The sequence below is a fragment of the Apis cerana genome, linkage group LG12 (assembly GCF_029169275.1).
Source record: "Apis cerana isolate GH-2021 linkage group LG12, AcerK_1.0, whole genome shotgun sequence".
NCBI lineage: Eukaryota > Metazoa > Arthropoda > Insecta > Hymenoptera > Apidae > Apis > Apis cerana.
This window is the reverse complement of record NC_083863.1, coordinates 3,745,234-3,769,958: the sequence shown is the minus strand read 5'-3', so window position 1 is coordinate 3,769,958 and position 24,725 is coordinate 3,745,234. Positions and strand designations below refer to the sequence as shown.

Below are 24,725 nucleotides of genomic sequence, written 5' to 3'. Positions count from 1 at the left end.
TAACAAATTAGATTTTAAGTAAATTTTATTCTGCAAAATATATAGATACTGTTGAGTTAAATAAAATAAAAAATTAATCAAAGATAAAAAATGTAATTTTTTAAAAATAAAGTTTCGTTTTATGCAGTTATATTCAATTTTAAACTCTAAATTTTATTAATACAATCTCTTTCTTTTTATTTACACACATTACTTTTAAAATAATTATACGTAATAATTGTAATCATAGAGTTATTATTTTATATGGAACTATGGATAATAACATGTAATATTATACTTTGTTATCGATGAGAGCTATAAATATAAATATTTTATTTTTTTGGAAAATTTAATTTATTAATATCAAAATTGAATACACATATTGTAACGTTAAATTTTATTGGTACATTTTAAGAATTAATTTTTTCAAAATCGAAGATTTATTTAAGAAAATTTAAGAGAATTATATCTTAATCTATGATATTATATTTGTAATACACCCAGTACAAATTAAAATTTCGTGATCATATATAATACATATACTTAATTTATATGTATTAATTTTAGAATAACAACAAAGGAAACTAACGATTTATTCATTATCATATGTCATGAAATCATTGTATTCGAAGAAAAGAAGCTGGGCTAGTTTATCGTTTTTCCACGCATATTGCCGATGTCTTGGAGGTTGAATCTTTCACAAAACACTGCTTACCACATCACAACTATGCCATTACAAAAACTTGTAAAAGCGTATCGCGTATAATCAATGTGGTAATTGTCTAGCAATTGAGATGTACGTGTGCCTATTTCGTTGGCAATATTTTGTGCTTGTTAATCTAACTTTGTAACAACTTTCGCTGTTTCATTAAAGCATCTCATATTCGATTAATGTTCTCGTCAGAGAACCACTGTCGCGTAGAAGAATATAATATAATAATAGGTCATAGAGAGTTTCTTCCGGGCCATTTAAGGTAACGAGTAGGAAGGAATCGAGACTAGGTATCTTATGGTTAATAACGTTTACGTAATGCAAAAGTTACAATCGAACTTATAACAAAGACGAATTATAAGTAATACGATTTCTTAAAATTTATCAATTGTTACGAATTTAATTATTGAATTTAATCATCGAGTGAATTTATTCGTGATCATATTTTATCAATCTCTAATTAACAAAATGAAATTTTGCCAACACGATCGCGACGTGAAATCAGGGAGGAAAGTAAAGAAGAAAGGGAAAGTTGCTCACTAACATCGTTCTTCCAAGTGAAGAGACTGTAACCTTCTGAATCATCGATCTCGAAACAAGTTCGTGATATTTCGAGATTAGAGATTATTTCGTACCACGAACATTCCTTTTACAAACGAGTTTTACCAACATATATATTTATATTAGTATTTACTAATAACAGAATAACTCGAATAATTCAATATACCAATATATATTCATTTCTCTTCGGTAAATAATTTTCGACCATCCAATTAAGAATATTATCATCAGATTTCAACAACATTGTTCCAACGTATATGTTTGACATTTATTTTATTTCCACATGACGAATCGCCAACAATGGAAGGACAAAGAGAAAGAGAAAGGTATATGTGTGCCAGGAAGTGTATGTAGTAAAACATGTACTGATTTGCTACAACAGTTTAATAATGTCATCCGTACAATTTCGATTCGCATTTAATATCTTTTAATCATCTCTCGTATGCGCGCTATCCTCTCAAACTCTACAATATACTCTGCCTTAAAGATGTCCAATTTCTTTCAAATGCAACTTCCTGTGTTGTCGACCTCGCCACTTCGCGCCCTTTTATTTCGCCACCGGCTCCCATTCTTCATTCGTCGTTTTCCATTCTTCCTTCGTTGATGTTTTCCACTCTTCCTTCTTCACAGGAATCCGTTTCCATTGTGGTGGTTTCAGCTCCCCTGCTAACGGGCCAGCTTCAGCCGCTGTCTCCGAAGTAGCAGCGGCGGCTGCTGCAGCGGCTCGCGATTCCGCCGCAGCGGAGGCGGCAGCTTGCGAAACACCGGCGGTGTTCTCTGCTTGGGCCGAGGCCTCCTCTTCCGCCTTGGCGATGGCGTTCACGGCTGCAGCACGGGCAGCGGCCGCGTCTGCTACGGCCCTTGCCTTTGCAGCTGCCACGGCGGCAGCTGCCGCGTCTGCTTCCGCTTTCACCGCTATCTCAGCGACCTTAAGGGCGATTTCCGCTGCTTTGGCGGCGGCGGCTGTCTTGGCCTGCGCTTCGGCCGCTGCCGCGCTCTCAGCTTGAGCCAATTCGTTCGCTCTTTCCGACGAGATAGCCGCACGAGCGCTCGCCGACGCGAGATTTCTCGCCAGGGATTCGGCCTTTTCCGCGGCAGCCTTGGCGACAGCCACGGCCGCCTCGGCCTCTTCCGCCGATTCTTCGGTCGCCAAGCTGGCCTTCAACGCGCCTGAGGAGGCGGCGGCCGCTCTCGCTTGCGCCGCAGTCGCGCCAACAACTAGAGCAGCAACTTTGTTGGCAAGCTCGCTTGCGCTTATGGCGGCGTTCGCTGCCGATTTGGATTGCGAGGCGGCCACGGCCTGAGATTCTGCCGCTGCCTGCCCTGTTCCAAGACTTATTGCGATGATTTCACCGCTGCTAGATGCCACCTCGGATGCTCCAGTTCCCACTCTTCTTCCAAGGATGGGCTCGCTCGTTAATTTAAGTTCATCCTTAGCGGGAACGACTTCCACTTTCTCGCTTTTCACCACTGTCGAGGTCTTGGTCTTGCCCCGTGTCTCCACCTCTTCGCTTGCGCCGCTTGCCAAACCCCAGATCAGCAGGGAAACCGCGAGTATGGATGGGATCTTCATCTTCGAGGCTGCTTCGCAAAATTGATGCCGACTTGGGCGGGATTTCCTCGTTTTATACCGATATTCACAATTGTGAAAACATTGGTGTTATTATTTGTAAATGTTGTTGCACGGATATTCAAATATGTAACTTTATCTTTTTGTTATCGATATTTTTATATGGGGAAATCTGGGTTTATTTAGGTGGACTCCAGTCTGGAATATAATATTTGTTTCTTCTTTGGGGAGAGATTATTTATTATTCGTGTGATTGTAGGATTTTGGTAAAGAAAATTTATTATTTCAGAAATAATTTTGAAAATTATTTTGAAACTGAATTTTGGAATATGAGATAATAAGATTCAAATTTTGTTAGTAATTTGATTACATAGATTGTTATAGATATTTATGATACATTTAAATTGTATTTAAAATGTATCAAATTTTGAAAATATCGCAGAGATTTGAATAAATAATTATATTATTTATTAATTAAATATTTTAATTAAAAATTAAAATATTTATTACAGAATTAAATATTCGTTATGTGTATTGATTATTTTAATAGATATAATTTCATTATTTAAAAATATTCCATCCTTGTTTTTAATTAAAAGTAATTTTCTATATTTATCGTAATTATTTTACATGTTTGCTTTTATCTTTTATATCTTTTATCTTAAAAAAACTATTATTTTTAAAGGCATTGTGTTCCCTATAAATATAAATTATTTTAATCGTTTGATTATTTTATTATTGATGTTATAGTTTTAATATTTAATTTGTATATATTTAATTAAAATATTAATATCAATGTTATACTTATATATATATTCAGAATGGAAAGTGGAAAGTAAAACAGTCTAATCTTACAAGAAATCATTTAAGAAATAATAATGATAATAATAAATTTATTTATAGTTCATATATTTAACGCATATGTTATGTAATTGTTATTTAAATATTGATTTTGAAAATATTATAATCTAACTTATTATTTACTTTTGTGTATTCGTTTGTAAAATGATAATTCAATATTTATTGATTGAATCAAATGTAAATATAATTAAATGTTAATATAATGTTATAATAATGGTTAATATAATTAAATGTTATATAATTAGACATTGATTTTAAAATAAAAAGAAATTGTCATATATACAAATTGAAAATTTATACTTTTATGATAAAAGTAAAATAATTTTAATATATATTTATACGCTTTCTAATTATTACAAGTTTTTATTATACTTATTCATTGTAACTTTCACTAATCTAAATCATTCAATGTATACATATGAATCATACATATTATGAAATTATAAATTCTTACATATCAAGATAGATATAGAGTAGTATTAGACCCATCAGTAATTTTGAAATTGAATTAATTTCTATATAAAAGGAATAAAAAGTATACAGAAATAGAAAAGGAATTAAAAACAGAAGTACCAATAAACATTATACGTGTATTATTCAACACGTTTCTTAAATTTTCGGTTATTAATGAAAATTTCTCTACCATTTTAAATATCTTAAAAACTTATTTTAAAATCAACAGGATAAAAATTAATAATCGTCGAAGATTAAAAAGGATTCATGGAAAAAAAATAGGACGCAATGAAATCAGACCAGAAAAGACATATTTGCTAAAATAGTGGATCTTTATTATCACGTAGGTAAGATCGTTTCGACAATGTTTTACTTTTAATTTTAATCGGCCCCGTTCTCAGCCTATTCTCTAATCATATCCAAACAATCAACTCCTATTCTTCCCAATCAAAATTCTCAATGGTCTAAGAAAAATTTCCACTCAAATTTCTATCAAATGCCCCTTTCAAAATTTTTTATCCTCAATATTTTCGGATTTCGAGCTAACTTCGGCCAATGCCTTCGCCTGTGCAAGCAACTGAGCCGCGGCACCCGCGTCCTGTCCAAGTCCTAAAATCGCTCCATCCCCGATAGCTGCGGCCACGTTGGCTCTCGCCGCGGTGGAAGCTTCCAATTGTGCGGCCTGGGAATCCTCGGAGGCCGAGTTGGCGGATCCTTCGGCGGCTGCCACACTTTCGATCTTCGCAGCTGATTGTGCTTCGGTAGATGCCGACTTTTCTGCGCCATCCGCGTCAGAAGCTATCGCGGCCGCCTTTTTGGCGGCGGCGCTAGCGGCCTCCGAGGAGGCAGTGGTCTTCGTTTCTGCGGCAGTTGCAGCAGCGGAGACTTCCAAAGCAGCGTTGGCACTCCATTTGGTTTGTTCCGCATCCTGTAATTGTCTGAGGGTAGCAGCGGCTTCAGCCGCGGCCTTGGTGCTGGTCCGTTTCTGCAAGTTGCTGGCTACGTTTTGGGCGGCCGTTGCTGTTCTGGAGGAGGCTTGAGCGCGTTCCACTGCCGACTGTGTCGCAGCGGCTGCTGCGTTCGCACGAGCAGAAGCTGCCTCTTCCTCGGACTGAGCTTTCAACGCGGCCAAAGCCTTTTCCTGGGCGATTAATTGCGCTTGTTGCGCATTCTTCAGGGCAGCGGCTGCCTTTGCTGAAGCGGCGGCTGACAATGCAGACGCTCGCAAATAGGCCTCTGCAAGAGCCAGAGCGGACGCTTTCACCACGGCTGATGCTTTGGCATCCGCGCCCGCCGACGCCTTGATGTTCTCCAGGGATTTGAATACGTTCTTGCCGAGCACTGGGGCGCCATTCTCTCTTCGTTTCGCGCTAGTATCCACATTTTTCAATAGGTCGACTTCTAAGTTTTTGCCGATCACCTCCTCGGTTGTCGAGGACTTGAATTCCTCGACGCCTGCGTGCACCAAGCCCGATGTGAGCAAGCATACGACGACAAACGTTGGGATCTGCATGGTCGACGGAACTTTGTCGATTGATGCCGTTCCTTCCCGCCCGCGTATGTTATATACAGAGGATTGCAGTTGTGTAAATAGTTGAGAAGAAATATTGTCCGATTCTTTTTGTTTTTCTTACTTTGATTAAGTTCGTATCTTAATATTTCTGCCCAATTTAGTAGTGTTTACAGGTGTGCGATTGTATTCGAGCGGAGAAAAAAATGTAATTTTGTTGCTTCAGTAGTAGTTTTGTTTGAAGACGAATATTTGTTGAAATAATACGAAGGTATGGTTCGTTATTGATATTATTTCTCAATATTTTGAATTTAGATTTTATTTATGAATGATGTAAAGATTTGTAATGTATACTATGAGATAATATATACTGTGTGTATCGACGGAATTCACGATTTTTTGAAATTTTTTAATCTATTTTTATCATTTCAAATCATTTTGGATTACAAACTTTGGATTGTAAAATAAATTATAGTATATTAATATTTGAAATACATAATCAATATTCTAAATTTTTCATAATAGTTTATAAAATATTTTATATCAACAATCAGCATTTTAACGAGATATATATACATATATATAACATATATTTTATTTCAGAAAACGTATCAAAAATAAAAATATTAATTAATGAAACCAATATTTATAAAAGGATTTCGGTGTATTAAACAACATATAATATTTTCTTATTTAATATTTAAATATTTTATTATTTTGTCATCGAAACAATAATATATTACAAATGAAATTTCAGATCCAATATAAAACGCAAGATTAAATATATTCTAATTTGATTTTGTCTACAAAAAATAAAATGCAAGATCAAATATATTTTAATATTCATTTAATTTTGTCTAAAAATAAATATATTTGATAAAACGGAAAAGAATAAATACATTTATTATAAATTCGATATAAAATTTGAGAATGTAAACAAGGAAATTTTTCTAATAATAAAGCAAATTAAAATATAATTGCTTTTATACGACTTAATATAATAATAATTAATATATTAAATATAATATAATTGTTATATATATAATCGTTCAAATTTTTCTTATAAGATTAAATTTATTCTATATTGTACATAGAACTTCGTTAACTCATTATATTTCATCATATTTATTAATTTCTTTCAAATAATGGGAATCAAAAGATAAAGAATCTAATTTCGTTATATATTCATTTCACTGAACAAATAATTCATTTCATGGAATAAATAAAAAAGGATAAGAATATAGGAGGTATCGTTAGAAAAATATTCATCAAAATTCGGGTTGCTACGACAATTTATTTCCATTAAAATATTACACGAACGAATCTCAACTGTGTTAATTATCTCTCTTCATAATATCTGTCAATAATCATCGTGTTTAAATCAAATTATCAAGATAATCGCGTTTGCCTTTTTGACAACGATCTTCCACTTCTTGTTCTGCCAACTCTGCTTCAACTTAATCTATCCATCATTCTTTATGTCCTCTTTATTCCAACTTTTCTACATGTATTTTCTTCTCATCGACGATCTTTTTTGCAAATGAGGCGGCTTTGCTCGCAGCCTCAGCCTCTGCAGCTGCGATGGCTTCTGCCGTAACCAAGAGAGTTTCGGCCTGTGCTACAGCGGCTGCTTCAGCGTTCGCTGCTTGAGAATCTACCCTGACAGCTGCGGAAGCTTGAGTCGAGGCGGTTGCCTGTGCGTTTCTAGCCTGGTTCACGGCGACTTCGGCGTTACTTAATGCCACTGTGGCTTCGGCCGCGAGTTTCGTGGCCTCGGATTCCGCGGCAGCCGCTACTTGAGCCTTAGCCAAAAAATTCGCTGCCGCTTTTCTAGCGATTGCCGCCTTAACTTGAGCTTCTGCCGCAGCTTGAGCCTCAGCAATCGCAGTCCTCTTCGTGATAATCGAATCAGCGTTAGCCTTTACCTGGGCCTCCGTAGCAGCTTCAGCAGCGGCTGCAGAAGCTCTGGTTGCTTCTTTCGCTGCAGCCGTCAATTGTGCTGCCCTCTTCGTTGCCGATACAGTCGCTTCTGCTGCCTTTGCTGCATTGGTCAATAACTGGCTTGCTATCTCGCTGGCTTTAATCGCTTCCTCTCGTTTGGCAATGGCGGCGGCCAGAGCGGCGTTTGCTCCTACTTCCGCAGCCTCTGTATTTTTGGCCTGGGCAGCAGCGGCAACACTGGCAGCATGCGCGCCTGCGTTCAATTCCAGATTCAGGCCTACGTTCTCAGACGCTCGAGCGACTTTTAGGGCGTTTTCTATGGAGGAGCTAGTTGCGTCAGATCCATCACCGACTTGTCCTGGTGCTACTTGAATATCCACGTTCGTCTTCAGGGATTCGTGATTAATCACACGGCCCTCGGCCAATCCCCAGACCAGCAGAGATGTGACGAATATTGCTGGAATCTTCATGTTTGACGCAGCTTTCCTGATTGATGCCGATTCGTAAGATCATTCACGGTTATATAGTGGGTGATGGGACAATTGTGAAAACAGCAGGTGTTTTGAATGAAATTGTTTTGGATTGATACGCTACGCCATTTTAAAATATTGTTTTAAGCAATCTTAAGGATTCGGAGAGAGAAAAACTTTGTGGAATTTCTTTTTGAACTGTATTTATTTAGGTGCAACGATTGGTTATGCTTAAATATTTTATTTTTATTACATATCCTAAAATTTTTTTCGAGAAAAATGTGTAATTTCTAAATTGAGTTAATCTTTTGATTTGATTTAAGAAAGAAATGAATTAATATGATTGCGATAAATTAAAACAAATTTACAAGTCTTTCTATTCTAATTCATTTTTAATATCTATCTATATTTTTTTATGAACATATATTTTACATTACAAAATAATTCAAATAAAATGTAATTTATTTTTTATTCTTTAAATATTATCATAATTTGTTTTTATTTAAATATCTTTGAATTTTGTTGCTCAATTATTTAAAAATTAAACTTATTCAATTATTCAGATTAATTATTTTTATTATATACGAATGTAGACATTATAAATCTGAATTAGCAAAAAATAAATTTTTGTAAATAAAAATTATGAACAAATTAATAATATGAAGAACATCTTTATTTCTTAACGTTATTTTAACAATTGGCTCAATAAATCAAGAATTACTTATTATTGGTAAATAATTATTATATTAAATATTGAATCAGATGTGTTAATATTAATATTATTAATAATTTCATATAATGAATTTAAATATATAATAAAATATTTGTAATAATATGAAAAAAAGATTGTAAATAAAAATTAAAATTAAAGTAAATATTGATGGATTCTGATAGTATTTCATATAAAATTTTAAATTATGGAAATAAATTTATTTTCAAAATATTCGTTTATATTATCTTTCTTATATATCGCTACGATTTTATAATCAAAATATAATGATATATACTATAATCTGATACTCATTTTTTTATCGTAATAATCGTACAGATTTTTTTTTTTTAATACAATTTCATGAAGTACATTTTTCATTCGTCTTTTATATTAATATTATCGAAGAAATATGAATATTTTAATTTTTTGTATCAATTTTTAAATTTTTAATATCACCAAGAATATATAAAAAAAGTATATAATAAAAAATTGCTTAATTTTTATTGTTTCATTGATAGATATACATATAAGTTATATAGATATATATGATGAATTAAGTTATTCTAACCAATCGAAGAGGGAAAAAAATATATAATTTTTTACATATGAAGTTTTTTTAAATATACTTTATTTGAATACGTCAAACATGATTGCAAGATTAATCAATACATTTTTAATATAAATTTTATAATATGAAATTCAAAAATGAAAAATAAGAAACTAAATTTTCCAACTTGAAACTTCTATTGAATGTTCTATTTTGAAAGAATAGAAAGGCAAAGAACAAGATCAAAAGGCTACATATATGCTAAACCAATTTATTTTCATTATTACAATCTCTGTCTGACCATAGACAACATTTTCTCCGGAAGCATTTAATACATCCTATAATGATCGAAATTTATTCTCAAACGAATCGCTTTTCCTGATATTTTATCCAATTCTTTCTAAAATACATTGCTCTTCAATTCGAAGCTATTCAGATTTATATCCTCCTTTTTTCCTTTCGTAACCTCTTCATCTTCTCTCCATGATGTTGACAGTTCTGGCTCCGGGAATTTCTTTATTTCCACTGGAATTGATACGACTTGTTTCGAAGAGTCGATGTTAGCCCCGATTGTCGCCGTTTCTACGTTCCTGGAGCTTGCTTTGGCAGCGGCACGCGCATTAAGCGAAGTGGCTGCGTCGATTTCCCTACTCTTTTTATCAATCTCGGCGATCAATACAGCTACTTCGTTCCTGGCCTCGGATTCCGCGGCGTTTCTCGCGCTGGCCGTGGCTGCTTCCTTCGAGGAGGCTAGAGCGGCCGCAGCAGCTCTTGCAGCAGCCTTTGCAGAGGCCGCTCTTGCGATAGCTTCTTCGGCCACTTTCTCAGCCTTGAGGGCTGTTTCCGCGGCTTCACTAGCCGCAGCCGCCAAGTTGGCTGCTGCAATCGCCTTGGCCTTGGCTTCCTCTGAGGCAACAGCTTCAGCCTTGGCTGCTCTCTCGGCTATTTTCGCTTGCACCGTGGCTGTGGATAGTGCGGATGCTGCGGCTCTGGCGGCGGTTGATGCTTCTTTGGCAGCAGAAGTGGCCGATGCGGCGATGGATACCGACTCGAGACCAGCTCTAGCTTGACCAACCGCTGCCTCCTCCGTTTCCTTCCCTTTGGCGGCGGCCTGTGATTGCATTGATGCCGATTCTTGGCTAAGTTTAGCCGTCAGATCGGCAGCGGCGCGTGCCTCTGACGCGGCGGATGCAGCAGCTTCAGCTTGGAGTACGGCATCCTTCTGCGAAGCTAAAGCTACTTGTCCGGCTCTAAGTCCCGATCTAGCAGTCACAGCAGTCGACGCGGTGGCCGATGCGCTACCTTTCACGAGCTCGGGCAATGGGTTACCCGACCCTTCCAAACCGGCGGACGCAAATCCGCAAAGGTAGAGGCACGTTGCAAGCAATACTGGAATCTTCATGTTTGACGACGCTTCGCGAATTGATACCAGGTGTGAAACGTTGGACGGATTTATAGCGGCGTTGACAGTTGTGAAAATAATTAATGGGGTCTGGTCTGATTAAACGTGATTGAAAATATTGTTTCAGGTCGCACTTTGCAAGTGATAATGATGATTTCGATGATATTTAGGTTGAAGGTGGATATGTTTAATTAAGCGCTGTTATCGAAAATGGACAGAATCAATTTTTGTTGATTTTGTTGATCAATTTTTAAGATGCTAGTTTTAATGTAACGAGGAGAATGAATAATTAAGAATATTTAAGAAAATTAAAGATAAAGATTCTGATTTTAAATATTTATAACAGTTTTTAGTTTTCTTAAATTGTTTTTGTGAATATTATTTTTTTTATACATTTTTTTATTCAATGCAACAAAATCGACGATCAACAGATACTTTTCTTTTTTTCGTGTAAAACTGTTATCATATAAGAAATGTTGAAACATATTTAAATATTAAAATCAAATAAAATTTGCATAATGTAATTATATGATGTATATTTTAATAATTCTAATTTTTTAAACTTTTTATTTAAAATTTTGAACAGATATTTATTATTTGATATTTATATTAAATAATAATGTTTTTGCGTTTATATTTAATTTATATAATTTTATATTTTTTTCATGAAATATAAAATTCAAGAATTATCAAATTTTATATATTATGTATTGAATTTCATTTATATATTATGTATTGAATTTCATCATAAAAAAGAATTTTATTACTTTATCAATTTTAAAATAAAATGTATTCTAGTATAGATAATGGTGTAATAAATATTTAATATGAAAGAAAATTGTTGTATGTTTGTATATAACAATATAATTCTTTATTCAATACGAATCAATTTAAAAAAGTTGTATTCATGTTATATATAATATATTTTAAGTTTCATTTCATTTTTTCATGCAAAAAAATTCTTATGTATTCGTATGAAAATAGCATAAAAGTTTTCAAATAAAATAAATTATATTACTTTAACTGCGTACTTTATTGATAAAATAAATTGTGATATGTATATTAAAATATATACAATAATTTAATTTTTCAATTTTTATTTATATCCAATATTTTCGTTTTATTATTTTCTTTCTATTTAGCAATATTTTTCAATTTTTGTTATAATATATATATTAATTCCAAAGGATTTAAGGGAAATGAAATAATAAAACATAATCTCCTCAATGCTATGTGACATTATATTTATAATTCCTCACATTTCTTATTTAGAAAAAAATCAAAACATCGTAAATAATTTTTTATAATCTTCTGCTATTTTCTCTTCTCACTTGTCTCGATTCTCAACTACTTTCGTCAATGCTTCTGCTTGTTGCGCGTTAAATTCAGTCGCAGACGATTCCAGTCCGATAACAACTCCATTTCTCACAGCTTGAATTGGATTCACACGAGCCGCAACTGCCGCCTCGATGGTCGAACCTTCAACGTCCGTTATCGCCATTGCGGCAATTTCCTCTCTAGCCGCCGCATTCGTTTCCATCAACGCTGTCTCTGCTTTTGAAATCGTACTTTCCTGTAGGCTGGCCACATTATCAGCAAAGTTCTGATTATTTATCTGTAAACGCGCTAAATTATTAGTGGAAGTAATAGCAGCCGCAGTCGCTTTACCAGCCGCTTCTATAGATGCTTTCGCCCTCTTAATCGCATTCTCAAGTATTGCCGCTCTATATTTCGCATAATCGATAGTAGCCCCTTCTGCAGCAGCTGCTTTTACTGCTCGATTGGTTATAGCAAGCGCTTCAGCTTGCAAGTCTGCTGCAGCTTTCGAGGAAATTATAGCTTGTTCGATCGCAACGCTTAGAGCGTTAGCCAAGGCTTTAACATTGCTGGAAACAATTGATTGAATAAGAGTAGCTTTTTGAGCGGCTAAAGCCTTCATGGCAGCATTCGCTCGAGCCATGGCAGCAACTCTAATTGCCTTCGCAGCTTCCTTGGCGGCCACACTCGCTGCTAACGAAGCTTCCGCTGAAAGTTTCGCTTTTTCCTTTAACTCTTTGGTAATCGCAATTTCCTCTTCAAATTTGGTACGAGTGTCGAGTATCTTTATAATTTTCGTTTGTAACTTAGAACGAGCTTCTTTCTCAATCTTTGCTTTCGCTTCCGCATGCACAATCTCCTCGGAATAGGCTTTCGTTATTGCTCGAGCTGCAGCCAAAGCTTTGGATTCCGACGCCACCAAAGTTTCCGCCTTTGCTCGAGCTTCTGCTTCCTTCTCAGCCTTCAACTGTGCTTCTTTAAGGGTCTTTAACTGAAGCTTCAATTGCCGTCGAAGTTCTGCCGCTTCTGCTTCAGTTTTCGTTCGTGCTTCCATTTCCGTTTTAATTTTAGCTTCTGCCTTTATTTTTTCTTCTTTAAGAAATTGAATTTCCTCGCTGGAGGGAATATTCTTCGATTCGTTTTCTCCGCTGGTCCAACTCCATGTTTTAATCACTGGACCCTTTTTCACGTATGTTTTCGTAACAATTTCTTTATTCTTTTTATTCGCCGATTCTTCCTCGATCTTATCCCATTTGGAATTTGTGATCGTTGCGGCTCGTTTGATTTTACTTGATTCTGCGCCAATTTCCTTTTTAGATTTTTCCAAAGAGAATGGCTTATTTAGAATTTGAACTTCGTTCAAAGGTCCTTCTTCAGATTTCAATGGTGTTTTCTCTTTATTGATGTCAAGTTTCTCGTTCAAGGCTGATAAAAGCGCCGCCGATGACGCCGTATGTTTTGATACTGCTTGTGTGGACGAAGCAAAGAAGTTATCAGATATCTTTTTATTTAATGTCTCTAAATCGATTTGTTGATCTTCTGCGTCTCCATACTTCTGGTAATTATCAATTGAGAAACCTTCCAAGGAAGACGGTAGTATAAATTCCAAATTTTCTATTTGACCATCATTTTTCTGAGCATCGAGGCTGCTTGCGAGTACCGTTCCCCGGTTTATAAACGCCCAGATGATGAAACAGATGACGAATATCTTCATCGTCGATGGAGCGACCTACATTGATCATCGTTTTCGCGATTCGTCAATTATATACTGTAGTGAACAGTTGTGAAAACAATGTTGGATGGATGACGTATTGCCGATTGAAAAAATAGCATTTTTGGACGGAATTTTTCTTAATTTTGCATGGTAAATCGAAATTTTTATTTTAGGATTATTTTAATGGATTATTTTAACTAAATATTTGATAATAATATTATATATTTTATATATATATATATATATATATATATATATATATATATATATATATATATATATATATATAATCTTATATATATATATAAGATTAAAATTAGAGAAATTTAATATTCATAATTTTAAAATATTTTTTATTATATTCTGCAAGCTGTTGAGAAATTTCTAACTCATTGAAATATTAGAAATTTGATGTTAAAATATATTATTGATTTTTTCTTTAAGAATCTCTTTTATGAAAATTTTTAAAGAATTATAAAAGTTGAGAGATTTTATTGACCCGTCAGCAAGACTGAGCAACAGTTCGTAGCCTGAAGAGTTCTGGAGCAGAAGCCTGTACGTGTTTTATCATATACCGTCTCGAAGTCTCAACACTTCCTTAAATAAAATTCCGTATAATAACAATACGTGCAAACATATGCAATTCTTACCCCACTACCATGAATCTTTAATATCGTCTTTTTTAGGTTCTATACATTGCATTTTTTTTTTAACACTTTATGTAACTTCTTTTACAAATAATACAAATTTCAGAAGAAAATGAATGAAAATAGAAATTTTTTTTTTCTAAATGATAATAGAATTAAAATAAAAAAGAATTTTTATTTTGATCTTTAAGCTTATTAAAAATGAAAAAAAAAATTTATAATCTTTCTATTCGTGTTAATATATTCATGAGATACTTTTGGAGATCGATTCTAGAAATCAAAACTATAAAAGTTGATGTACAAAAATATTGATTAAGAGTTATTTATTAAATTATGATTAATTGAAGTTTGCGAGATAGAAGGAGCGGGATGGAAAGAGAATTAGACTGCTCCGTTTTACATCATTATTATATTCTGCTTTTGTCTTGCTTTATTTAATATGAATTTAAATTATTAATAATTTAATAAATAAATTTCAATCAATATTTTTGTATACCAACTTTTATGTTTAAGTTCTAGAATTAATTATTCAAATACATTAATATGTATATATTTATATTATTTACTTTCAATTGAGTGGAAATTCTTTTTTTGGATACATTGATTTTTAAAATAATTTTAATAATGATTCATACATAATAAAAAATTTATGCTCCAATAAATATTTTTATTTTAATAATATATTATAATATATATTATAATTATATATTATAATATATATTTTGTTGTTATTTAATTATATAAATTTTTTTCATAATAATATTAATGAGTTTAATAATCTACTAGTCCGAAAGATTGTCATTTAAAATGTCAAGTTCAACTCGTTGCAATTACTTATCTGTTAAGAGAGATTTAATAATATCAATAAACTTTCAGAGTATTCCAAGTATTCCAAGGAAAATGACTATCGTTGAAGGTTAATCTAAAAGAACCAGATTGTTGATTATAATTCATTAAAAGGACTTTGCATAAATACACTTACGTGAGATTTGCCATTGTAAAATTAGATTGTTTTATTTATTACTTATTTATTTATTATTAAATAATTTCGAAATTGATTTAATTTGAATATTATAAAAATAATAATAAATAATAATAATAATAGAATTAAGAATAAAATAAAAAATATAATGAAAAATTTTGATATTAATATATGATATTTTTATTAATTTATTTACACTTCTGTATATTTTAGTAAAATATTTAATACCAAGAAAAATAAAATAAATAAAAAATTAATTAAAATATTCTAATGTGAAATCATATTAAATTAATATCATTTTTTAAAAATCCTATAAAATCAGATATCGTAATATATATACATAAAATTGAATTATATCTATATATGTTTATACAGATGTACAAATATATATAAAAATTTTCATTATTATTTGTCATTATTATACTTGTACATACATATATTTAAATATGACGTATTTAAAATATATTATATATATTTAATCAAATATTTTATCTTAAAAAAAAATGTCAATTTGAGGTCAATTTATAAATAATACATAAAATTTTCAAATTGATTTAATTTTTTTATATAAATTTTTTATATATTTATATAAATAATATAAATAAATGAAGTAATGAATAATGAATAATTGAAAATACTTTTTTATATTTTTATAGAAATATTTTTTTTTATTAATAGTAAATATAAAAAATAAAATATGATACATAACCTCAATTATTAACGATTTATAAAAAAAAACAGATAAAAGTATAATATTTATCTGCGATTAAAGAACAGATATTTAATATATATGTATTTAAAAGAATAATATGATCTAGAAATGATTTATTTTTTTATTTTCGTCACAAACATAATAAAAATTAGATTTTTTTTATTTCACATAATGACATTCTTACCTATTATTAAATATCAATAATGAAAATTACTCTCTTAAGAATAAATAACATGATATAATTGTTGGAAATTTGATTATGTGACAGTAACATAATAAATATATTAATATTTTATTACTTGATATTTAACTCTGAAAATTGGAATAATTTTGTTGCACATTATTTAGCTATATAATGAATCTTCTAAAATTTTTATCTTTTTATTAATCGTGAAAAATTAAAAACAAATCGCGTCGAATAAATCTCGAATAAGCTATATTTTTTTTTCACTCAATATATAATGACTCATATGAAATTACAAATAAAGTTAATTTAATTTTATAATTCATATCCGCTTTAATATTATTTTAATTTTATATTCAATGTTAATAAAAAAACATAATGTTATTACAATGAAATAAAAATGACATTCATTCCTTAATGAATAATGACAGTAAATAAAATTCAAAAATTAAAATATATTTAAAAAAAACATTTAAACAATTGAAAAATATTTGATTTAGTTAAAAACTAATATCTAAGATTTCTGATTAAAAAGAAAAATATATATTTCTTAACAAGTTAAATTCTTAAAAAAATTTAAAAATATAAAAAATATTTTAAAAAATATTATATTTATCATAAATATAGATTTGTTCTAATCTTTATTTTTGTTGAATGTTATTTTTGTTAAATGAAAAATATCATGACTTTGATTCATTATTAATTAATACTTTATCTACTAGAAATTATTTATAAAAAATCACTTAATTTTTTTAATCTTATCAATATTTTATATTTCTTTTTTTATTTAATATTTAATTTTCATAATTTTCATAAGAATTAAAATATATATTAATAAAATATTGTAATAACTGAAAGATCCTATTACATCCTGTTACAATAAAAATTATCTATACATAATAATATATACAATTTAAAAATCCTCAAAATTTAACTGATAAAAAATAATGTAAAATAAATAATAAAAAAATTATAATTCAACTAAAAAATAAATCTTGATACATTCTATTTATTTAAACTTAAAATTCATTAATATTTTTCATTATATTCAATTCATTATATAATATTATAATATTATTATTGTTATAACAATATCAAAATTGTGTTATTTTAAATTTAAATCATAATAATTCTGTTTATAAAGATTAGTCAATAATTTCGCATTTTTATAACCAAGTGATTTATCATTAAATAGTAAAAGATTGCTGATTTATTAATATCTCAATTACAAATACATCGAAAAATATGTTGTAATGATCCATTTTGTTCCTCTTTTCCTCTCTATTATAGTAACTATCCAGGTAAATTATGCCCATCCTTTTCCGGTTAATATTTTCTCCAGTATTTTTTTCACAATAAATATTCGGTATATTTCATAGACAATATTGAATATATTGTTGCATGTAAATCAATTATCATCAATCAATTATTTTTTTAAATTAAAAAATAGTTAAGATTTCATTTTTTCTAAAAAAATTTTTTATATAATTTTAACGAAAATTGTTTCTAAGAGAAACAATTGTATAAATAAAAATGTCAATCAAAAATTGTGCGATGCAACATGTAAAATATGTATAGTTATAGTTATAATTCAATAAGATAAAATCATTATTAATTATTTAAGTAATGTACCAATAAAATATAAATAAAGAAAGAAAGTTTTAAAAATATGTAATTACAAAAACTAATACATATTTGTTAATTAAAAATAATTTGATATCTTCCAAACATATTTTTTGATTCACATGGAAAATTTATTATAAATAAAATAGACGCATGTTACAATAAAATAATTTTTTAGAATATATGTTTATATATAACATGAATAGCAATGAAATTTTTTCATAAGAGCGTTTTTTAAATTATTTTAAATTGAAATGCATTTTTATATTGAAAGATTGATTTGAAGAAAATTATTTCACTTTTTACTATTATAGTAATGGCTTTAAGAATTAATTATAATGAATGTTTTGTGTAATATTTAATTTTATTATTAAATATATAATATAATAGTTATATATATAATTTAAATATCATTACATAATATAATTGATTAATATTTCGAAAAAAAACATAAAATTAATATTTCCATATAATTCTAAAATCAAACAAAAGATTATTTTACTGAAAAATAATAACTGCATGCAAATAGTAAATGAATTGTTATTATATTAATATTTTGATATTTGATTTTATTTCTAATAATTGTTGTAAATCATTAATTGAAAAATAATATTTAATTTTTCTTAAAAAAAAATTTTATATCTCAAAGAAAAAAATATTTTATTCTTAAATAAAAACTTTCATATGATCTCGATTAACTATATTATTAATATTGCTAAAAATATTTATTATGTTCTGTTGGAATCAAATAGTATAGTATCAAAACAACATTGTTTTTCAAAATGAATTCGCATAACAATCCGATAATAATTAAGAAATAGAATCCATAATTACAACATTAATTTTATGACTATCGCTATTACCACAAGTACTCACAATCACGTAATTTGTCCTTGACATAATTTGGATTGTATTATTACTTTCATTGTTAGACTCTAAGCAACTTTGCAAATTATTTATGACAAGAAAATTAATAATATTTTTATAATAACATTAAATTAGAAACAATAGTATAACAATATATATTTTATTTATAAATACAATATAGAAAACATATATATATTTATTATATTATATATAAGCAAGTAAGATTTCATCTTGATATTTGATATTTTTTTAATTATTTTTAATGGAAGTTACTTTATTAAAAAAGCATTGAAAATTTTTTTTGGATTAAATATTTTACAAATTATTATAAATCAATGTGTTTATTAATGTATTTATTCAATGAAATATATATATCCATAATATTTACATATTAGATACATATAAGATATTACTCTAATTTTCAAAATAAAAATAATATTTTAGTTTTTTTGATAAAATTTAAATATAAATGACTATGTATATATATGAAGAACAAATCTTTTTTTTTGCATTATTACATTAAGAGAAATTAAACTAATTAAACTAATTTTTAAACTAAAAATAGAAAGAAACTATTAAATAAGTGCAAATAAAGTAGATTATAATTTAATTATTACAATTTATAATACAGTCACATATATTACCAACTTTTGTATGTACACGTAGTAATTCCTAATTAATTTTAAATACATTATACATTGTAAACTTGGCAAGAACAATTTTTTTTATATTAATCCAAATCAAATTCCAGGGAACATTTATATTTAATAAAATATGTAAATTAATAATTTCAAAAATACCTAAAAATTCAATTAATAATAATTAAATAATGACAAAAATATATATTATTTATACAAAAGTATATTTGAATGTAAATTAAATTATTTACTAAAAATTTTTTCTGATGTTTTTTGATTACGTATAATATACAATGCCTTATTTCACATATGAATATTATACATAGCTGACAAGAAATCCTTTAAAAGGATGTGATCAATTTTTTTCTGATAACTGAATGTAATTATAAAAACACTCCAAAATGGTATGTTAGCCGAAAATTTCATATTTACAAATAATATCATATAATAATGATTGCGAATGAAAGAAATATTTTCTTATTTTGTATCAACTTGGAAAACTTCTCAGCAATATATAGTATTTATGTATGCATTAATTAATTATAAGTAATGATGAAATACAATTTATTTCTTATCATAATAATAAATTAATTTCAGGAATTACAATTCATAGTATATTATAATTATATCTATCTAAACTTTCCATTAATTTTAATATTGTCAATATAAGTGATATATTTTTCAATATTATGTATTACAAATATTCAGATTCTTCAATAAAATTTTATAATAAGAAAATTTTCTAATAAAAATGAGAAAAACAAATAATATAAATTAATAAATAAAATAGACATATATATAAGCTGTATGCTTAAAATGGAAATTAAAGATATTTTTTATTTGTTCAATATTTAGAAATTTGTACCTAATATTTAATTACATTTATACTGTATTAAAAATAAGTGTAATAGAAAATGAAATTATATAAAATGAATATATTCTTAAATTAATAGTTAATGTTCATATATTTATATTTTTTATCAAATTAAAAACGAAAAAAACATATATATATATATATAGAATATAGAATATCACAAATATGTGACTTCTGAATTTTATGTTTAAAAAATGCATATAATAATTTCAATATCGAAAATATAGTGAAAAGATTTTGATTTTATTACAAAATAGTTGCATAGAAGAGATAATGTATGTTGGAAAAAAAATGTGAATAATTAAAATCTTCTAATAATTTGTTTTATACATAACAAAACTGATTGATTGATTATTAATTTATACATTTAATGACTAGTGTATATATAATTTAAGTTATTTATACTCCGTAATTTAGATATATAAAATGAATTTAACTAAGACACTAAGAACAATATTTAGGATGTCATTATATTCAAACAATATTTAGAGAATAGATTTTAGGCCAAAACAAAAATTGATATACAAAAATTATTACAAAAATTAAAGTTTATTTATTTATTTATAAGCAATTTAAGTTAGCAATGGATTAAAATATTGTTGAAATAGTTTTATTTTTCTTATAATATCATTCTATCTTCATCTTGTATCATTTAATAAAAATTTAAATTACTTAAATAAATATATCTCAATCAATATTTGTCCTATAAATATTTTAACATCCTTCATATAAATGTAATATATTATTCTATATTATTTTGAAATATTTAAAAATGTTAATAAAAGAGTGTATTTCTACTTATGTATTAAATTCTCATTTTTTAACATTTTTTCATATTTTAATATTTTCATATTTACAGTATTTTGCATGCAAATCAAATTAAATAATCTAATATGAATTTTTATTGAATTGAAAATATGAAATTTTTAAATCTTTAATTATTGAATCTATTACAATTGGATTTACAGATTTTAAAAAAATATAAGTGAGATATATTTCAATAAATATATTGATATTTTAAAAGTATGCATGTATTTATTTATTTATTACCTAATATAATTTATAATAATCTAATATTTGTTAATATTTTTACATATAATAGACTAGTCAAAAAAAATTTACAACTTATTGACTTCATACAAATTGTATTATTATAAATTTTAATGAAAAAATATATGATATATACCAATTAGTGTTGCAACTTAAAAAATGAAAAATTTATCTTCATTTTTATCATTATGAATACATTGTATTATTAAAAGACATCATATTCTATTTATTCACAGCCTATTTTATTATTTTAAAAAAGTTATTATACACATTTTTTTTTAAATACATCATCTCTTCTATTGTAGTATATAATACTAATTTTAAATGATACAATTACCTTACACAATAAGTATGAATTTTATTCAGATGCAAATCGTTCTTGCCAAATATAAGTTCTGTGTTGAGTTGTTAATATTGGATTAAGAACACGTTCTATACAATTTATACGGCCTCTAAATCGTTCTCTATCTCTAGCCATTTCTTCCCATGGACCTTTTCGAGCTGCACGATAAGCATAGTCCCATTGAACCATTATATGAATTTCTGGATTTAAATTAAATTTTACCTATAATAAAAATCTTATTAATTATTATTTCAAAATTATAATAAGCAAGTTTAGATCACAATGATTAATTACTTTTTGAACAGGAGATAGAGATCGTTCATCTTTATAAATTTTTTCATCTTCACTTATTTGATCTTCATCATTTTCTTCACTATCTTCAAGATCACTTTTATAAGTTACTTCAGAGCCAGTTTCAAATACTATACAATAACTATCTTCTGAATCAATGGAACTTTCTGATATTAACCGTGGTCGAAATGTATTCTTTTGTACATTATATCTATTCTCAACAAAATCATGATGAAAAATATTTGTTTGTTCTGTACATTCAAATATACTTTCCATTTTTTTAGAAAAATTAGGTATACTTTTATTAATATTTCTACATATTTTTGATTTTTGAATTTTGGGTTTTATATCGGCAAATGTATATGTTACAGGATTCACTGTCTCTTTTACAATATATTGTACAGTATCTATTGTATCTTCATCTAAGCTAAAACAGTCTTCTAATTTTTTATTTTTTGTTTTATGAGATACTTTTAATTCTTGCCAAGTTTTAAAATCATTTTCTATATCTATAGCAATATCATGTTTAATGCGTTCTTTTCTATGTCTTGTTTGGCTAACTCCAGAACGTCTAAGTTGCGACTTTGCTCGTCCCCGGCCTCTACCTTTCGCCACTGCAATAAGTTTTTTTCGTTGCTTCGGTGAGAATGATCGTTTAATTATCAAATCCGATTCAACAGATTCTGTTCTATAGAAACAATCTGTTACATTATTGAAAGCTTTTTGCAATACCTTTGTGAACAGATCAGAAACTATACCTTGTTGGATTGGTTGCATACTTAATGTATTTGTACTAGATGTTAAAAAAGAAATTATCTTATCATTCATACTGTTGTTAATATAATTAAAAAATTGTTCCTTATTAAATATGTGCTTATTATAAATATCTTCAAAATTATAACAATTTTCTTTAGTACATACTTTTTGTATGTTTTTATCAAAATAAATGTATTCAAACATTTCCTCTTCATTTGATTTGTTCAAATTTTGAACTGATATTAAATAATTACAATTAGTTGGATCATATCTAATATTCTCCTTAATATGTGATTCTTTTTTGTCAGATCTCTTTGTATATTTGTTTTTGCTACCAATGTATTCATAATTAAATTTTAAATTATCATTTGCATTTTTGTTAAAAATTTTATTTATAGATTTTTTTTCATCAAATATATCATTATTTGTATTTTTAACAATATTTAAAGATTCTTTTACATTCTGAATATATACATTATCAGTACTTAATCGTACTCTTTTACTTGACAAATCTTTAAAAAAGTCATGTGGAATTATACCATCATTGTTCACAACTGTTACAGACAATGGATAATTAATATTTGCTATAAATGAAGCAGGAACTTTAGAGAATTGTTCCCAAAGTATATTTAAAATATTAAAGACACTATGGAACATATTTTCTTTTTTTGAACTTGACATATTTCTTTTTTCATTCAGTACATTATTTATTGAATACATTTTTTCCATTGTTGTTTCTAGAGGTAAATTCTGCATAAAATACATATTTAATATTGAAGCGAAGTTGCTGCAAAAAAAATATTTAAATAACTAATTTAAATTTTTAAAAAATATAATTTAAATTTTATTACATACATCATTCAACACACTGCTGCTTCTTTACAATTTTTCTCGGTTCTCATAAATCTTCTTTGTTTAGCTGTAAAATAAATTTAAAATACTAATATTTTAAATTAATATATAAATTTAAAATACTAATATTTTAAATTAATTTATTATTTTAAATATTAAAAATATTGTTTAAAAATAGTTAATAAATAGTTTAAAAAATTATTAATTATAAATAAATAAATTAAATTTAATTATTGCGCATAAAAAATTATAAATATATACATTATTAAATATTTTCTAAAATATTGTTCAAAAATATTCGATAATCATAATTTTTACATTTGTATATGATATAATATATATTACTTCTCAATATAAGAATTTTATATAATATTACATATTTTAATAAAAAATAATAAATTTTAATGTTAAATTTCAAATTATTATATTTGTATTTTTAAAATATATTTGAAATCGATATGTTTATAATCACGTCAAGGATATCGCACGTATATCAGACATTAATTAATCAAAAATTAGTAAATAATATATTCAAATTCAAAATATTATTTATATTTTAACATGATTTTAATGTTATAATATTAAACACAATAATATTAATTATATAAAATATATTTTTTTTTCACTTATACATACAACAAAGATAGCCTCCACTGTGACAATTATCACGTATATTTTGCTCGCAATATGACAACTGATTATTTGTAATACCACACTTTTTATATTTTAACAATAGATTTCTGATAAATCTTTTTACTTCAATCACAATATTTTGTTTTAATTTTTGAATAATTTCGAAGGATTCCATTGTAAAATGATACATAATTAAAACACACATTTCAACGATAACTTTTAAGCGGCCATTTTCAACTAACTGATGCATAGGTCATTATACATACATTGTAGGGGCGCTGTTATAATTGATTCACATTTAAGATATAAATTTAAGAAAAATAAAAGAATAAATAATTTAGCAAAATCTTTATATTTGAAACTAAAAAGAACCTTTTTTGAAATAATATTTAGAATAATTTTATGTGTATTATATTAATTTAAATCGATAAAAGATAAAATTACACAATTTTAAAAACAAATATGCAACATATTAATGAACTGATTCATAGCTGATTCATAATTTTTAACTGATGAAATCTTTA

General features: G+C 27.7%; 5 protein-coding genes across 7 annotated transcripts; all 5 read right to left on the bottom strand.

Moving 5' to 3' along the window:
- Positions 1 to 1,618: 1,618 nt before the first annotated feature.
- LOC108004194 (antifreeze protein Maxi) lies at positions 1,619 to 3,888 on the bottom strand. The gene has a single exon (XM_017066927.3). The coding sequence runs from the start codon at positions 2,823 to 2,825 to the stop codon at positions 1,800 to 1,802; it is 1,026 nt and encodes a 341-aa protein (XP_016922416.1). The 5' UTR covers positions 2,826 to 3,888; the 3' UTR covers positions 1,619 to 1,799.
- Positions 3,889 to 4,449: 561 nt separating this feature from the next.
- LOC108004193 (uncharacterized abhydrolase domain-containing protein DDB_G0269086) lies at positions 4,450 to 5,687 on the bottom strand. Its single transcript, XM_017066926.3, has one exon. The coding sequence runs from the start codon at positions 5,647 to 5,649 to the stop codon at positions 4,642 to 4,644; it is 1,008 nt and encodes a 335-aa protein (XP_016922415.1). The 5' UTR covers positions 5,650 to 5,687; the 3' UTR covers positions 4,450 to 4,641.
- A 1,233-nt stretch (positions 5,688 to 6,920) lies between these two features.
- Positions 6,921 to 9,057, bottom strand: LOC108004206 (uncharacterized abhydrolase domain-containing protein DDB_G0269086). Its single transcript, XM_017066945.3, has one exon. It carries the CDS (start codon positions 8,055 to 8,057, stop codon positions 7,134 to 7,136), a length of 924 nt encoding a protein of 307 aa, XP_016922434.1. The 5' UTR covers positions 8,058 to 9,057; the 3' UTR covers positions 6,921 to 7,133.
- A 659-nt stretch (positions 9,058 to 9,716) lies between these two features.
- On the bottom strand, positions 9,717 to 13,770 carry LOC108004191 (uncharacterized). The gene is given in 3 exon segments (XM_062082743.1): positions 9,717 to 10,813; positions 10,918 to 10,976; positions 12,050 to 13,770. Coding segments are annotated over 3 exon segments (2,877 nt in total).
- On the bottom strand, positions 11,939 to 24,579 carry LOC108004205 (uncharacterized). 3 transcript variants are annotated; one of them, XM_062083380.1, is made up of 5 exons: positions 24,205 to 24,579; positions 23,572 to 23,635; positions 21,964 to 23,503; positions 21,664 to 21,891; positions 11,939 to 13,764 (listed from the first exon to the last, which is right to left on the bottom strand). In XM_062083380.1, exons 2-4 carry the CDS (start codon positions 23,574 to 23,576, stop codon positions 21,685 to 21,687), a joined length of 1,752 nt encoding a protein of 583 aa, XP_061939364.1. In that variant the 5' UTR covers positions 23,577 to 23,635; positions 24,205 to 24,579; the 3' UTR covers positions 11,939 to 13,764; positions 21,664 to 21,684. The 3 variants fall into 3 exon arrangements, with proteins under 3 accessions (XP_061939364.1, XP_016922433.1, XP_061939365.1); XM_017066944.3 differs by lacking the exon at positions 11,939 to 13,764 and adding an exon at positions 19,103 to 19,564; XM_062083381.1 differs by lacking the exon at positions 11,939 to 13,764 and having other exon boundaries at positions 19,103 to 21,891; positions 23,572 to 23,690; positions 24,205 to 24,578.
- Positions 24,580 to 24,725: the final 146 nt, after the last annotated feature.

Bases quoted from the DNA above. Each gene is read 5' to 3' on its own strand.
- LOC108004194 (XM_017066927.3), bottom strand. From the start codon at position 2,825: ATGAAGATCCCATCCATACTCGCGGTTTCCCTGCTGATCTGGGGTTTG.
- LOC108004193 (XM_017066926.3), bottom strand. From the start codon at position 5,649: ATGCAGATCCCAACGTTTGTCGTCGTATGCTTGCTCACATCGGGCTTG.
- LOC108004206 (XM_017066945.3), bottom strand. From the start codon at position 8,057: ATGAAGATTCCAGCAATATTCGTCACATCTCTGCTGGTCTGGGGATTG.
- LOC108004205 (XM_062083380.1), bottom strand. The intron at 21,892-21,963 runs GTAATTAATCAT...TTTTTATTATAG, and splicing joins CTCTATCTCCTGTTCAAAAA to GTAAAATTTAATTTAAATCC.